Source organism: Microcebus murinus, chromosome 5 (assembly GCF_040939455.1).
Source record: "Microcebus murinus isolate Inina chromosome 5, M.murinus_Inina_mat1.0, whole genome shotgun sequence".
NCBI lineage: Eukaryota > Metazoa > Chordata > Mammalia > Primates > Cheirogaleidae > Microcebus > Microcebus murinus.
Window position 1 is genome coordinate 107,293,408 of NC_134108.1, and position 17,275 is coordinate 107,310,682.

At 48.2% G+C, this 17,275-nt stretch overlaps 1 protein-coding gene across 1 annotated transcript in view; it reads right to left on the minus strand.

Moving 5' to 3' along the window:
- RAB44 (RAB44, member RAS oncogene family) overlaps positions 1-12,759 on the minus strand; it is a 32,183-nt gene extending 19,424 nt beyond the window's left edge. The window contains exons 1-2 of the mRNA XM_020286969.2: positions 12,572-12,759; positions 5,371-5,589 (exon numbers count right to left, since the gene is read on the minus strand). Coding sequence (XP_020142558.2) covers positions 5,371-5,577 — 207 coding nt within the window. The 5' untranslated portion in view covers positions 5,578-5,589; positions 12,572-12,759. The remainder of the gene's footprint in view (positions 1-5,370; positions 5,590-12,571) is intronic.
- Between the last annotated feature and the right edge of the window lie 4,516 nt (positions 12,760-17,275).

Consider the following 17,275-nt stretch of genomic DNA (forward strand, 5'->3'; position numbering starts at 1 on the left):
ACACAGTCCAAAACCAAATATTCATCAAAAAAAAAAACAAAAGCTAATGGTGTGTGTTTGGTGGTCCAGTGCTGGTATTATCCACTACAGCTCCATGAAACCTGGTCAATCGATGACAGCAGATGTCTGCTGCAATCAGCTGAACAAAATGATGAGGACACTTGTGATTAAGCAGCCGAGATTGGTCAATAGATACAGGCCAATCCTCTTGCAAGACAATGCTCAACCACACGTCGCACAAACAATGCTGTTCAAACTGCAGAAGCTGGACCGGGAAACTCTCTGTCACCCACCGTATTCAGCAGACCTTGCACCAACTAACTACCACTTCTTCCAGGCTTTGGACCACTTCTTGCAAGGAAAATATTCAATTCTCAACAAGCTGTGGAAAAAGACTTTCGTGATTTCATCGCCACTTGCTCTCCAAGTTTCTTTGCTGCTGGCATAAGCAAGCTACCATTAAAATGGCAAAACTGTGTCCATAGTTTAGGTGCATACTTTGATTGATTGTACTGTTTCTTGTTTGAGATATAATAAACTAAACTTTTGATTCAAAATCAGACATTTCATAATTAATGACTTAATAGCTATCTATGTTTTATGTTAAGTATTAGTTTACATTCTATTTTTTATAAGATCTGTATTTGTTTTTTGTGAGGAAATTAGTTAATCTGAATTTTCTATACTTCTCGCTTTGGCTTACTGATCAAATAAGTTAACATTATCTTTACATACATTCGAGATTATAAAAATGTCAATTTGTGTTCAATTAAATGGATTCATCATTCTAACAAATAAATTTCCTATCAACAGTAATTATATATATTTTTTTAATTTATATTTTTATTTTTCTCATTTTTTTAAATTTGTTTCTTATGGCCAAAAAGTGATCAAACTCACCAGAACTATCAACAGTAATTATATTTTATAGTGTGTCACCTTAAACACAATTCCCAATATCCTTAGATACTTTAAAAACCTGAGTTAATATTGTTACATTAATTAATAAATAATTTTTGGCTACCTGGATAATTTTTAAGAAAAATGTAATACTGAAACATTGATTCTAAGCATAATTTTATGTCTTTTTACTACTTCTTCACACATGTTAATAAGGGAATTCATTTTTGCTACTTTGCAAAGTTGTGCCGGGGAAGCAGAGCCTAAGACGTTTGCACCCACATTCCCAGCAGCCCAGAGATGAAAGCAGCCCAGGTGTTCCTCGATCGATGGATGGGTGACAAAATGGGATGTACTCGTACGATGGGATAATATTTAGTCTTACAAAAGAAGGAAATTCTGACGCATGCTACAGCATGGCTGAACCTTGAGGACATTCTGTTAATCAAATAAGCCAGTCACCAAACGGCAAATACTGTATGATTCCACCTATAACGAGGTATCTAGAGTGGCCAAATCTGCAGCGACAGAAAACAGAACAGGCCAGGTGCGGTGGCTCACGCCTGTAATCCTAGCACTCTGGGAGGCCGAGGCAGGCGGATTGCTAGAGGTCAGGAGTTCGAAACCAGCCTGAGCGAGACCCCGTCTCTACTAAAAATAGAAAGAAATTAATTGACCAACTGAAAATATATATACAAAAAACTAGCCGGGCATGGTGGCGCATGCCTGTAGTCCCAGCTACTCAGGAGGCTGAGGCAGTAGGATTGCTGGAGCCCAGGAGTTTGAGGTTGCTGTGAGCTAGGCTGACACCACGGCACTCTAGCCCAGGCAACACAGTGAGACGCTGTCTCAAAAAGAAAAAAAAAAAGCTAGAATTTGGCTTTATCTCAACTAAAATAATAAATGGGTTTTAGAGCTCCTAGCAAGAGTTAAAGGAGGTTACTATTTCTCTTCTGTGTAAGCTGCCCAGATAGCAGAAATTCTGTCTCACCAGAATAATTTTCTATGCTTTGCTTTGACCTTATTTTGTCCTAATTTAAAAAAAAAAAAAGCAAAGGCATCTCCTTTATAAAAGGACTAACTACTCTTGCAATCATGTTGCATTCTCCTATGTTTATTTTAAAAATATTTTATTTTATTGTTATTTCAATTAATTAGATAACCAAGTACTATTTGTTGGGTACCCATGATCCTATCTTAATCTAGTGCCCAAACCTCCTCTGACAGCTCTTTTGATTTTGCCTTCCCAAGATCAGATCTTAAATTTAGAAAAAAATAAAATAAAAATGTTAGGTTATCTTTCTCTATATTTATTAAATACCTCAACACTATTATAAGAGCATCATGGAAAGAATGGCCAAATCAGAAGAGCTATTCAGCCTCTCCTAGGCTAAGTTTACATAGGTAAAATGCTATTAATATAAATATTTCAGAAATTGCATGCCTTATGGGAAGGCTGTGGAAATTCTCAATGCCTTTGCCATCCATAGTACGTTCTTAATTTCTGGGGAAATACTGATCAAACTCTCATGAAATAGTTATATCCTGTACCCCAGCAGAGAATTTTACTGTCTCCCTTCTGATAGTATTAGGTATTGCAATAAACAACCACAGCCTGTCAATCCTATCACTAGACAGGCTTCTGCTTTCCTGTCCCTGCCTAAAGACTCTGTTACAAGCTGCAGGTCACAGTTTGTGTCTTCAGCAAAGAGGGGCAAACTCGAAGACTGGAGAAAAAGAGCTGTACCAGGTTCTGTAAACTATTTATGCTTCACTTGGGTACAAGCTTCTGAGCTGACCTTGGATGACCTTCAGACTGAGCTAGCAGATTGAGGATTTCTAGGACTCTTCTGAGCCCAAGAGCAGACAGCTTACCCAAGATCCCACAGAAAAAAAAACCTTAATTATGTGGCATGAAAGGAACAGATGAAGGAAATCTAGTTGTGGCTATTTGTTGGAATATGGTGGATATTATTTTTTATTGTTCTACTTTAACAGATCTGTGAGGAAGTTCTTTCTCTGTCTTCTTAAACTGTTTCTAATCCTCAATTTAGCAGATTATGTTTTTGTAAACTGAAATTAAACATTTTAAATGGTATCTGAATCTCCCTGTCCTCCCTCTTCATGATTCAGAAACCAATAGTTTTTTTTTTTTTCAAGGTGTTGTCTTTTATTTTAAAAGAGAGCAGAGGTGTTAACCTAAATGATGTTGAATTTTGTTGAGATAAAATAAGACACCATATTGGTTGGACGGAGATACCACATAGCAGAGTCCCACTGTCTGGGGTTAACTTTCCTAAGTTTCTCCCACTTTTTAAAAAATTTTTTTATTTCCAAACATTATGAGGATAAACCAATACTTTTACTGAATCTCCTTACTTTCCATGGCAATATATTAATAGTTATTTTTATAGGTTCAATAGACTTTACCCTCCTTTTTTCCAGGCTATAATTGGATAAATCAATTGTGCAAGCACGGCCCTACCTGGAGTGCTGTTTTATAGAGTGATTCTCATTTAATGGGGTGTGACAAGCCCTCTGTAAGGAACACCCATGGAGCCAGTGCCTGCAAGGTCCTGCCAGGACGCTAGCCTGGAACCCGTGGTCAGGAAGGCTGCCTCTTGGCAGAAAACTTGGGGACGTCAAGAACAGAGGTAGTCACTCAAGTGTATAGGCGCTGCAGGTGACATCTTGGGCTTTGTTTTCTAGCCTTAGGATACAAGTAGGATGACCACCTTGGCCCAGTTTGCCCAGGACTCTCCCAGTTTTAGGACTCAAAGTTCCACATCCCAAGTGCCCTTCAGTCCTTGGAAAACAGGAACAGTTAGTTGGTCACTCAATAGATGAGCAAACTACAGAGGTTTTAAAAATCCAGTCTAAGATTCCATATGAAGACTTCTGGACAGAAGCTAAAATGGCTCAACACTGTGAAGGTCTCCCTTTGTAGAGCAGAGCAAATTCGAAGAGGCCCATATGTTTAATTTACAGCCCCACTATACCTATGGAAATAACCAAGCCCAGCCTAATGAGACCAGCCTTTTATCCATCAAGAAAAAGCTGTGGAGATTACTTACGGTCACAGAAAAATGATCTGAAACTTGGAAATAAGGCAAAATGGTAGACAGCACATTCTTTCAATATTATACAGAAGCAAAGACCACCCAAGCATCGTCTAGACTAGAGAAATGGACTTACTTCATCTCGTTATTTTATCTTTAATTAAAGGTTCCTAGACTTACTGAAGTTACTTGTTAACTTGTAGATTTTTATCCAGGAGAGATGAAAATAATTTTTGTCTAGTAGAACAGAACAGATAGCCCCAAAGATTTATGGACAGTTGGACATTAGCCATCTTTTAAATTGAATTCATCAATCTTATCCTAACACTTTTCTGTCAAATTGCCTATAAATATCCTAGCTTCTCAAATACTCTTTGAAGCAGTCATAACATCTTACTGATTCCCTCATTATTAATAATAATTCATTAGATAAGACCTTTGATAAGTGTTGATTTTATATTAATATTTACTCAGAAGTCTTTATTTTCTTTCTTTCTTTTTTTTTTTTTCTTGAGACAGAGTCTCTCTCTGTCACCAGTGGTATCATAATAGCTTACTGCAGCCTCAAATTCCAGGGCTCAAGAAATCCTCCTGCCTCGGCCTCCTGAGTAGATGGGACTACAGGTATGTGCCACCATGGATGGCTAATTTTTCTTTTCTTTCTTTTTTTTTTTTGGGGGGGGAGGTCTCACTATACTGCTGCCCAGGCTGGTATGAAACTCCTGGCCTCAAGCGATCCTGCCACTTCAGCCTCCCAAAGTACTGGGATTATAGGCATGAGCCACTGTGCCTGGACTCATTTTTAAAAATTTGTTTTAAAATTATATTTTAACATCAGTTATTCACACCTTGTTGTGGCCCTGAGGGATGGACTCTAGGGTTGGATGGGTGAGGAAAGGACAAAGTCTAGAGCACAGAGCAGCATCTGGGGGAGGCAGCAGGCCCAGGGCATCTCCAGCATGGGACCCTCGACAGTGAATGGGGAGAAACCAAAGAAAACTTGGTCTAGGACATAGCCTAAGACTCCTTATTGGGACCCACAACCATGGTCGATGCAATGTTTCATTGAGGTTTGCAGTCAGCAACAGGGTTTAGTTTCCAGGGCTCTGATTGTTCCCCAAGATAAACTTCTCTGCCCAATGAGCCTAACATTATATACCATTTGCACAGTACTTCTTTGGTTTAAAGTCCCTTCCTTTGTTAAAATGCAAATGTTTCTGGAAGAAGGTAACAGGCAAAGCCTTATCAGTCATTTACATGTTAGTATAAATAGATTCCTAGCCTTTTCTGAGAGCAAATTTTAGATGAGAGAAAGGGGAAACAATAGGCAAGCACTGCCTTCCAGGGGCGGGAAGCCTCAGGAAGCTACAGAAAAGGGATTCAGGGGGTCAGATGGGGCCCTTGGGCTCACCGCCATGTCCTCACGGGTGACAAAGCCCCTCTCCTGGGCACCACAGTCCTGGAAGAAGCTCTGCAGCTCTGTAGCTGCCTGAGAGGACCAGGACTCTGGCCCTGGGGCCGCAGGGGCATCTTGGCCGTCAGCTGGCTCTCTTGTCTGCCGCCGCCGGCTGGAGCCCAGCTTCCGGCCTTTGCGAGACACTTGCTGTCCACTCTCCATGGTGCCTTGGCCCTGGGGACAGAGAATAAGTGAGGGGCACTGGGCTGCTGAACAGTCAAACCCTCTAATAGCTCAAACGCCTCCCTTGGCTCCCATCACCCCTGGGAGAACTCGGCCACGGTGACGAAGCCCCGCCTGACCACCTGCCAGGTCTCTGCCCTCATGTCCCAGCCACCACGGCCCCAGCACGTCCCGCTCAGGGCCTTGGCCCTTCCTCGGGTCCCCTGCCTGGACGCCCTTCCCCAAGTGCCCACGTGCCCTCGTCTCCTGCAGGTCAGCCCAGCGATCAAAAGTCTTCTCATCTGAGACAAGGCAGCACGAGAAAAAAGAAAGAGAAGTCTCTGGCCATTAGATCAAACAGCCCTCGTGCAGAACAGGTGCTGGTGTTTGGCCTGGAGAGGGGGACACAGAGCCCTCCAGGGCCGCGCTGCGAGGGCCAGACGCCGCCTCCCCAGCCGTCTCGGCCGCTGCTCTGGCTCACTGCCTCTCACCTTTCCGCTCAGAGGGACCCACCCGGCCCGCGGGAGGGATGCCTCCCCCACACCTCCGCCCTCTGTCACCCACCGTCCTCTGCTCCAGCCCCTCTCCCTGCTCCTCCCACACGCCCGCCCACGGGAAGCAGGACCTCCCCCGGCAGGCAGCGCTAAGGGTCCTGCCCCATGTGGCTCCTGCTTTGTCCTGCCACCTCCCTGCCCTTGCCACCTGACCAACCCACTGGAACCCCTGGAGACCCTAGAGTGCCCGACTCCCGCCCACCCTTGCTCCCTTGGCCCCAAACGCCCAGCTCTCGCACCCCTTGCCCCCTGACACCTTTCCTGCCTCACCTTAGCGGCCGCCTTCCCTGCTGTCACCCCTGCGCTCAAGCCGGGTCTAGTGCCCCCTTGTCTGTGACCCTGCTGTGCTTTATTTTATTTATTTATTTTGAGACAGAGTCTCACTCTGTTGCCCAGGCTAGAGTGCCGTGGCGTCAGCCTAGCTCACAGCAACCTCCAACTCCTGGGCTCAAGCGATCCTCCTGCCTCAGCCTCCTGAGTAGCTGGGACTACAGGCATGCGCCACCATGCCCGGCTAATTTTTTCTATGTATTTTTAGTTGTCCAGCTAATTTCTTTCTTTCTATTTCTACAAGAGACGGGATCTCGCTCTTGCTCATGCTGGTTTCAAACTCCTGACCTTGAGCGATCCGCCCCTCTCGGCCTCCCAGAGTGCCAGGGTTACTGGCGAGAGCCACCGCATCCGGCCCCTGCTATGGTTTAAATGTGTCTCCCAAAGGCCATGAGTTAGAAACTTTGTCCCCAGGGAGGCGGGCTGAATGGGAGGCGTTTGGGTCACGGGGACCCCACCCTCGTGAGAGGGTCACTGTCACTGCCGCGAGGGCTCCTCACAAAAGGATGAGTGCAGCTCCCTGTGGCTCTCTCGTGCTCCCTCTTGCCCTTCCGCCTTCCGCTGCGGGACGGCACAGCAGGAAGGCCCTGCCGGATGCTAGCCCCTCCAACTTGGACTCCCGGCCTCCAGAACTGTGGGGAAATAAATATCTGTCCTGTGTAAATGGCCCATTCTGGGGTGCCCTGTTGCAGCCGCTCAAGCAGGCCAAGGTCCTAGGATGCCCCGGGCTCCCCCTGGGCATGTCTCGTGTGCCCTGGTCCACGCTGCTCTCCAGCCCCTTGGCACACAGTAGGTGCTCAAGTGAGCGTTGTCAAATTCGTTAATTGGGGCCCTTCATCTGTCCCCGAAGGTCAGGCGAGGCCCCCAGGGCAAGGAAGAGGGAGGCTGGGTCTGGAAGAGGTCTGTCAGACGGAGGACTCGCCCCTCGGGGCTTTCTCTGCTGGGGCCAAAGGCCGCAGACAGGCCAAGCCGGCTGGTCAGAGGGCTGTGCCTCAGGCAGGGCGGGCTCCTTCCTGGGGGCTGGGTTCATGGCCGGCCTCCCCTTGGGCAAGTCTCCTCCCACAGGCAATTGCTCACCCTGGGGAGGCCCCGGCTTCAAAGCGAAGTAGAGTCCCTCTTTCTCTCTCCCTCTCTCCCTCTTCAAAGTCTGTTTCAGGTGCAGTTTTATGCAGACCATAATTTAAACCTGCAGTGATGTGCTGGAGTCCGATTTGAGGGGCTCACGAGAGCCAGTTGTGCAGGTCTCTTCCTCACTCAGTGGCTTGCCATCGGCCACGTGGGAGTGTCTACACCATGGGAATCGGCAAATGCTACCCACCGGGGCACCCGCCCCCCCAGAAGAATAGTTACCAGTGCACCTCTTCCGAGATTCCCTTCTGCCCCAACCCTTCCCAAGCTCTATCATGCACAAGCATTAAGCGACAAGCATTTACTGGGCACCAACTGAATGCCAGCACAATGCTAAGCAGGCCTGCCATGATCCATGTTTCCCTCGGGTGAATTAGGAAAAGGCGCTTCTTCCCCCTGGCAGACACAGCCCAGTACCGAGGCTCATGGTTTGACAGGTGGAATATGGACCGATGCCAGGCCCCACTTGTGCGGACACAACCCGCGCACCCAAGCAGAGCCCTGGGCCTGTACGGAGAGGTGAGACTACCTCCTGGTCTCCCCTAGAGGCACTCAGCCTCACGGGAGAAGACACAAACATGATTACAGTGCGGCATGGAAGGGGCAGCAAACCAGTGCGTCAAGTGCCGGGAGAGCACTGGAAAAGGAGCAACTCACTAGTCAGGAGGGCTTCCTGGGGGAGGTGACATAGCTTAGCCGTGAGCTCCAGGGCAGGAGAGATCATACTTGACCCTGGAACCCCTCTTGGGACCAGGCCCTGCTCTGGACATGCACTGGGAGCTCACCCCCTTACTACTTGCTCCCCTGACTCACACTGTCCTCTAGAATGTGGGACATTCTCCTGGACAACTGAATAGACTCTTAAAAAATGTTGATGGTGTAAAAGAAAAAACAAGGCAGAGATAGTTCTATCTTCAAGAGACCAAAGAGAAATGACACATAAACATAATGTGTGATCCTTAATTAGAACCCCTTTTAGAAAAAGAGAAAAAAGTAGGAATAAAGAACATTTGGGGCCGGGCGCAGTGGCTCACGCCTGTAATCCTAGCACTCTGGGAGGCCGAGGCGGGCGGATTGCTCGAGGTTGGGAGTTCGAAACCATCCTGAGCGAGACCCCGTCTCTACTAAAAATAGAAAGAAATTAATTGACCAACTAAAAATATATATACAAAAAATTAGCCAGGCATGGTGGTGCATGCCTGTAGTCCCAGCTACTCGGGAGGCTGAGGCAGAAGGATTGCTTGAGCCCAGGAGTTTGAGGTTGCTGTGAGCTAGGCTGACGCCATGGCACTCACTCTAGCCAGGGCAACAAAAGTGAGACTCTGTCTCAAAAAAAAAAAAAAAAAAAAAAAAGAACATTTGGGCGACAACTGGGGAAATTTGAATTTGGATTGCACATTAGATGATATTAAGCAATGTAGAATTTCTTAGGTGCGAGAAAGTTTGGTCGTAGGCATGTGGGAGACTACCCTTGTCTCTAAAAGATGTGATGAAGTAGCTAGGGATGGAGGATATGATGCTTGCGATTCACTTTCGAATGGTTCCAAGTAGATGCACAAACAACAAACAAAAACTGTGTGATGCGTGTGTGTGAGAGAGAGAGTGCGGATGGGGAACGTTAGCCACTGGTGCAATTCACTGCACTGTTTGCTCAACTCTTCTGAGGATTTGAAAGTCTTCCAAATAAAAAACAGGGAGAAAAAAGCCAACAATGAGATTCCAGGGATTTGAACAGAGAAGTCCCCTCACCCAGTGTCTGTCCCTCACCCACTGTCTCCCGCCCTCCACTCAGCCCCACATTGCCCCATAGAAACAATGGCCCGCTGGGCACCCCTCCTTGGGCCACATCTGTCCACACCCAGAAGGCCACCGTCCAGCTCCATTCACCAGCCCCCTAGGAGGGGAGTCCCCTTCCTCCATGACCCCGTGACGCTTCAGCGGCTAATGGGGCTTGGCCTGGCAGCTCCAGGCCTGTGGGTTACAATCAAAGACAGACTCACTGAGCCTCACCACCGCAAGGAGGTACGTCCCACTCTCCCTACCTAGAGATGTGGGGAAGGGGGCCCAAGAGGGTAAGTGACTCCCCAGTCACTCCCCAGTGACTCCCCCTTGCTCTGGAGTCAGGCAGACCTCTGCCTCTCCCAGCTCTGCTGCTCATTAGCTGTGCAACCTTGAGCAAGTCACCTAACAACTCTGTGCCTCAGTTTTTTCACTGGAAATATGGGATATTATCTACCACACGGGGTTGCCATGAGGATGAGACAAGATAAAGTTGAAACACCAGTTCCCATGACCCACCTCTCTTTCCTGCTTCACTTTTTCCTAGGATTTCTGAGAATTGAGTCTTTTCCTCCTTTATTTTCTAAATTTTCCATCTTCTGTTACTAAAATATAAGCCTCCTGTGAGTAAGGAGTCTACTCTTTTATTTTTTTATTTTTTTATTTTTTTTGAGACAGAGTCTCACTTTCTTGCCCAGGCTAGAGTGAGTGCCGTGGCGTCAGCCTAGCTCACAGCAACCTCAAACTCCTGGGCTCAAGCGATCCTTCTGCCTCAGCCTCCCGAGTAGCTGGAACTACAGGCATGCGCCACCATGCCCGGCTAATTTTATATATATATATATTAGTTGGCCAATTAATTTCTTTCTATTTATAGTAGAGACGGGGTCTTGCTCAGGCTGGTTTCGAACTCCTGACCTTGAGCAATCCGCCCGCCTCGGCCTCCCAGAGTGCTAGGATTACAGGCTTGAGCCACCGCGCCCGGCCAGGAGTCTACTCTTTTACTCACTGCTCCATCCCAATGCCTGGAGCAGTGCTTGGCCTACAGCTGGTGCTCAGCAATTATCTGCTGAGTGTATGGTCCTGTAAAGCACTTACAACTGTGCTTGGCACACAGTGACCACCGGGTAAAGGCAGCAGTGACAGCAGTGGTGATGACATTGATGAGGGTGAAATTCTATTTAAGCCACATAAAAGCTGGGTTCTGTACAGATACAATTTATCCCCATTTTACAGATGAGGAAACTGAGGGAGGCTCCGCAAGGCAGAGTGACCCGCCCAAGCCATGGTGTCAGCAGTAGAGCTGGCACCAGATTTTGCTCTCCTGGTTGGCTGGGGATGGACTCCCCTAAGACCACTTCCTGGGGAGGTAGCTCCTCAGAGGGCAGAAGGCCCATTGGGTGTCACAAATGCCCTGGGGGGAGGGACAAGCACCTTGGGGCAGGGCGGACGTGGGCAGGCTTTGCTCACGTGGGGAGACCCAGTCACGGTACTTGGAAACTCAGAGCAGTTTCTAGTGTACTTCCGGACGGAGATAACACGAGCAAGGCAGCGAGATAAGATTCCCAGTGCAGAAGCCTCCAGAACTGAAGCGCTGGGGGAAGAGCCCACTGTGGGAACCTAGAACTGGGTCTGCCACTGTCCCCCAGAGTGACAGAAGTCACAACCCTGCAATGTTTCCTGCAGCCACATCCCGGGACATGGGCCGCTCTTGACATGGCTTTTGGGGAGTTCCCAGCCAAGCTGCACCTCTGCAGCCGCCATTTCCAGCACCTTCCGGACACTCGCCCAGCCCCCGCCCTGAGCATCTGCCCTCTTGGCCAGTCAGTGCTTCTCTCCCAGGAGGGACACCCAGGGGTCCCCTCCGAATCTGTCAACAGGTGCCCCGCAGTCATCACGAGGTACAGCTGGTCACTTGTCACCATCAGTCAGGATGGCACGCTCCACCCTCTGCTCTGATCAGTCACAGCAGCCATCACGGTGTCACAGCACGCCCTGAAAACAGTCTGTGCCGTCTGGGCTGCTCAGAGACAGCGGGACATCCTTCAGTCAATGCATGAGCGTGCACCCTCCCGTCAGCCCCAGTCACGCAGCGCCTCACCCCGACAGCCCTCAGAGCCAGCCAGCGGGGCACCCCCCATGCCCCCTCCTCCCTCACATTCCCTCAGTGGCCGTCGTACCTCGTGCCCTTCACAGCCGAGACCCCTCACGGCGGGGACACAGAGCCCCTCGGCACCACCACCCTCCCCACACTCCTCGCCTAAGAAATCACAGAGTTCAGGCCGGGCGAGGCGGCTCACGCCTGTGATCCTAGCACTCTGGGAGGCCGAGGCGGGAGGATCGCTCAAGGTCAGGAATTCAACACCAGCCTGCGCAAGAGTGACAGGAGACCCCGTCTCTACTAAAAATAGAAAGAAATTAGCTGGACAACTAAAATATATATATATATATAAAATTAGCCGGGCATGGTGGCGCATGCCTGTAGTCCCAGCCACTCGGGAGGCTGAGGCAGGAGGGTTGCTTGAGCCCAGGAGTTTGAGGTTGCTGTGAGCTAGGCTGACCCCATAGCACTCTAGCCCAGGCAACAGAGTGAGACTCTGTCTCAAAAAAAACCAAAAAGAAATCACAGCGTCTTGAAGCCACAGGTGAGAGCAAAGGCATTCCTCCTCAGGCACCGACAGGCATCGCCCCCCACGGTGGGACCAGGTGGAAGCCGGGCAGGAAGGATGGGGCCCGGGCGGCGTGGAGTCACAGCCTGGCACCTTTAGGGCCTCAGGGCTCCCGGTCTCCTCCGCTGTCACCAGAGGGGCTGGGAACCCGGTCTGCCCTTCCCGCCACCGCGTCACTAACTGCAGGTGACAGCCATAGTCACTCACTGAACAAGACTGCCGAGCTGTGGGCCTGAGACCACCTAGTGCCTTGTTCCTCTCTGCGTGTCCTCCTCCTCCCCTCACTAACTGACAGAGAAACTGAGGCTCTGGGAAGCCAGGTGACGTGCCCCAGGTCACATGGCCTTTTAAGGGTCGTAATCTACCCTCTGGCCCAACCGCCCCTTGCCCCCCGCTAAACCACGCAGAGGGCTCGAGCGCGTGGGGAAGAGGGCTCCTCCCTTGCGCCCATGCCGCAGGAGCCAGACAGGGACCACAGCTCCCTCCATCCTCATCCCCCAAAGTAAAAGAAGCATGGCAACTCCAGGTGGCTCCCACCTCTCCAAGGCTCCCAGTCGGCCACGCAGCCCCGCAGTCCTGGACGTGGTGAAGAGGTGGCCGCCGCCCTGCGGAGCCCGCGAGCTCTGTGACTGTTAACAGCCTTGTCTCTTGCTCAATCACCCTTTCCGTTCCCCAGCGACCCAATCTCCTGTGCTCATCTAGGGGACTTCCTGTGGAAGCAGCCAGTGGCTGTCCTTTCACAATCTTGCCTGGTGCCCTTGCCCTGGTATCTTGGAACTGGAGGATGCTGGGGCTGGCAGGGGTCCCCTTCTAAACACAGGTTCCGAAGGGTGAGGTGGACTGCTCAAGGTCACCCAGCCCTTAGTGGCACAGCCAGAACTTGGGACCGAGTCTCTGGTCCCAGCCAGCAGGCTGCTGAGCATGGCTGTGGCTAGCACTGGGCATATGCAATGCTCTTTGAACCTCGGGGAGACTTATATCCAAATCACCTTTATGGAAGATCTAACCTGACACCAAAATATAGTGCAGAGCTACAGCCATCAGAACAGTGTGGTACTGGACCATGAATATAGGCAGGTGAATCAGTGGAACAGAAAACAGAACAGACAGGAAGAGACTCAAATATGCATGGGAATTTAGTGTATGATAAAGGCACCACATCACATCATTGGAGAAAAGATGGTTAATTCAATAAACTGTGTTGGGAGAATGAGCTATGTATTTGCAAAAAACAAAGTTAGAGTTCTAACTCTAAAATTTACAGATGGATCAAAGGTATAAGCATTTTAAAAATCACAAAATTCTATGTTGTTTGGAATTCGCTTCAAAATGACCAAGGGGTGGGGAGAATGGCTGGGGCATAGATGGCAGGAGATTCATTGTATTCTTTTGTGGGTTTTTAAACAAATGCCATAAGAAATCAGAGGATAATTTTTAAATAATCTTGGATCGGGCAAGGCCTTTCCAGGTACATCACAAAGCGTCAGAAGCCATAAAAGAAAAAATTGAGACATTCAACTATATAGACATTTTTTTAAATAAATAAAACAATTGAATGTCAAAAAAGTCACCATTGACAAGTTAAAAGGCAAATAAACTGTGAAAGAATTTTCACGTATCACGAAAAACAGGCTAATTTCCTCTCTCTATAAAGAGCTCCTACAGATTAATGAGAGACCAATAATGCATTAGAGAAATTGGCACTGTATATTAACAGACAGTTCATAGGGAAAGAAATACCAATAGCTTTTAAACATGAAAAAGTGTTTACTCATAATAAATTTTTAAAGACTACAATGAGATATAATTTTCAGCTATCCAATTGGTAAAACTGAAACAAAATTGATACGTTGTGTTATAAGGGATGTGGGAAAACACTTTCACAAATTGTTGGTAGGAACATGGCGCTCCTTTTATGAAAAGAAATTTGTACTATCTGTCAACATTTAAAATGCAAAAAATCTTTTTAATGGGCAATTTCGCTTCCAGTCATTTGTCCCACAGATGATATACAATATGAAAATATAGAAGGACATTCATTACAACGTTGTCTATAGTAGCAAAGGATTGGAGATGACCTAAGTTGCCACCCACAGGGAACTGAAGCCGGGCACCATGGCACGTGCCTGTGGTCCCAGCCACACAGGAGGCTGACGCGGGAAGACTGCTTGAGCCCCAGAGTTGGTGATCAGTCTGGGAAAGACAGTGAGAAAAATAAAACAGTGAACTGGTTAAGGCAGCCCTGACACGCCCGTGCAATGGCATACTACACAGCTGTGAAGAAAACTCGAGAGATCCAGGTGAACAATATGGAATGACCTTCAAGGTACAGTGTTGAATGAAAAAGGTGCAGAATAGTGGCTTCAGTGCACTTTGCATGGAGGAAAGCATGTCTGTGTGTACGAAATGAATGCAACGGATATACACACACGCTCATATATGTTTATAAATGCATAGAGCATTTCTGACAGGATATAAAAGAAACTAGTCATAGCTGGGCTGGACAGAAGTGTAGGGACGAAGGAGGAGGAAGATTTATGTTTCACTGTTTAATTTTTACATAGTTTATATTTTGTGCCCTCTTTGCACATCACCTAGTCGAAAGTATATTCAAGAATAATTTGTACTTACACAGAGAGTGAATGATGAAGAAAACATAGTAAAATGTTAACATTTAGGGAATGTTGGTAAAGGGAATATGGGGATTATTTTACTATTTTTGCAACTTTTGTGTATGTTTGAAATTAGTTCAACACAAAAAGTTTTAAAAAAATCAATAAATTAAATTGCTAAACAAATGAATATTCTCACAACCAACCATCCCTTTTACCCCTTTTTACAGCTGAGGAAAGTGATACTCAGAGTTTCTAGGGGTTTCTTGAAATAAATAAGACATTCATTTATTTGTTCAACAAGTATTTATTGAGCACCACTGTGTGCTGGACACTGCTAGGCACTGAGGATATAAAAGTAAAGTAGACTGAGTGAGGGACAGAGAGGGGTGGGCGCGTGTTTGAGATGGGTGCTCAGGGAAGGCCTGTCTGCGGAGGTGATGTTGGAATAGAACATGTGAGGAGGAAGATCTGGAAGAGTGTTCAGGCAGAGGGAAGAGTGCGTGCAAAGGCCCTGAGGCAGGAGCATGCTGTGCACGTGAGGAACAGTGAGGAGACTGGTGTGGCTCAAGCACACAGGAGAGGGAAGGGTGTAGGAGATGAGGTCAGAGGAAACAATAGGCTATGTAAGGGTTTTACTGTAAGTAAGATGCATGCTCCAGCTTAGGTTTTATTGTTATTTTTTTAATATGAAGTGGGGAAGTGAGGAGGAGGGTTCAATTTTCTTTTCTCTTCTCTTCTTAGACAGAGGCTCACTCACTCTGGGTAGAGTGCAGTGGGGTCATTGTAGCTCACTTCACCTCCAACTCCTGAGCTCAAGAGATCCTCCCACCGCAGCCTCCCAGAGTGCTAGGATCACAGGCATAAGACACCATGCCTGACTTCAACTTAGGGTTTAAAAGGATCCTGCTGGCCGGGCACGGTGGCTCACGCCCGTAATCCTAGCACACTGGGAGGCTGAAGCAGGTGGATTGCTCAAGGTCAGGAGTTCAAGACCAGCCTGAGCAAGAGCAAGGCCCCGTCTCCACTAAAAACAGAAAACAATTAGCTGGACAACTAAAAATATATAGAAAAAATTAGTCGGGCATGGTGGCACATGCCTGTAGTCCCAGCTACCAGGGAGGCTGAAGCAGGAGGATCGCTTGAGCCCAGGAGTTTGAGGTTGCTGTGAGCCAGGTTGACGCCATGGCACTCTAGCCTGGTGAACAGAGTGAGACTCTGCCTCAAATAAATAAATAAATAAATAATAAAAGGATCCTGCTGGCAGCCGACATTCTGGAGAGTACACTGTCCTGGGCAAAGGCAGAAGCAGGGAGCCCAGCAAGCAGGCTGTTAGTTACAGCAATGCAGACAGGAGGTCATGGCTGGGCCCGGAGGGCAGCGGTGGAGGGGAGGGGAGGGTGGAGGTGACTGGACTCTGGCTATACGCTGAAATATTGCCAACACAGTTTGCTGCTGGATTTGGCCCAATGCAACAAATCCAGGACCTTCTTTCCAGCAAGGGGCTCTCTCTGGTTCCCTGGAAACATTTAGGGAATGTTGCTAAAGATATAAGATCCAACCTCAGGATCTCAAGGCATCCTCAGTTGGTTTGCCCCCACCCTCACCGGCCCAGCTCCTGGCCATGGAAATAAAGGGGCAGGGAGAAGGCGGGGTGGCCACGCCCTTCTGGTGGCCTGAGTCCTGTGAGTGGTGAGAGCTCAGCCTGCCTTTGTCCTTAGCACCAGCCCGGGAAGAAACCTGCCAGGACGTAACAAGTGCTAAGAAAACAATTAGATCTCGGCACTTGGGAAAACAGCGGGGCTAATTTTCAAAGCACCGTGTTGCTGGATTTTAAAACACTGAGCTCAGAAACTAGCTTTTATGAAAACGAAATTAATGAACGAGGATCAAAAGCAGTGAGACTGTTTTATGATTAGGAAAGTTTTCACACTTACTGATTTTTAATTCCCCACAGATGCTTGAGTTCCCTTCACAGCTTGGTAACTGAGGCTCTACGCTGGTGCAGGGGCAGAGCCAGGCTGCAGCCGGCGACCGGGGCCCCCTGCCGCCTCTGGCTGCTGGCTCCACACAGCTCCAGGAGCAGCTAGGTGAGCGGGCAGTCCCACGGGAACCAGGGCCGGGGAGCGTGTTTCGAAGCTGCCTTTGTGTGGCGCTTTACGTCAGATTGAGAAAAGCTAAGTTACGTCAAAGACCGAGGAGGAGCGCAGAAAGAGATGGGTCCCCGCAACTGCCCTCTTAGAACTGTCGCAGTGGCAGTGGCCCTGGGCAAGGCACTTCCCCTTCTAATTAGGTTCAGGTCTTAACATTTCCAAAGATAGTCCCTGTTACTGGAGGAAATAGTTTATTCACAAAAACAGCTACAGGTCTGGCTAATCTGTATTAGCAGGAATAGGAAAACATACGGAGATCGTGCGGCCGGGGGTGGGGCTGGGCGGAGATGAGGAGGACAGAGCTAGGTAAAGAGTGTTATATTTTTTTAACTCATTTATTTATTTATTTATTTTGAGACAGAGTCTCGCTTTGTTGCCCAGGCGAGAGTGAGTGCTGTGGCGTCAGCCTAGCTCACAGCAACCTCAAACTCCTGGGCTCAAGCAATCCTCCTGCCTCAGCCTCCCGAGTAGCTGGG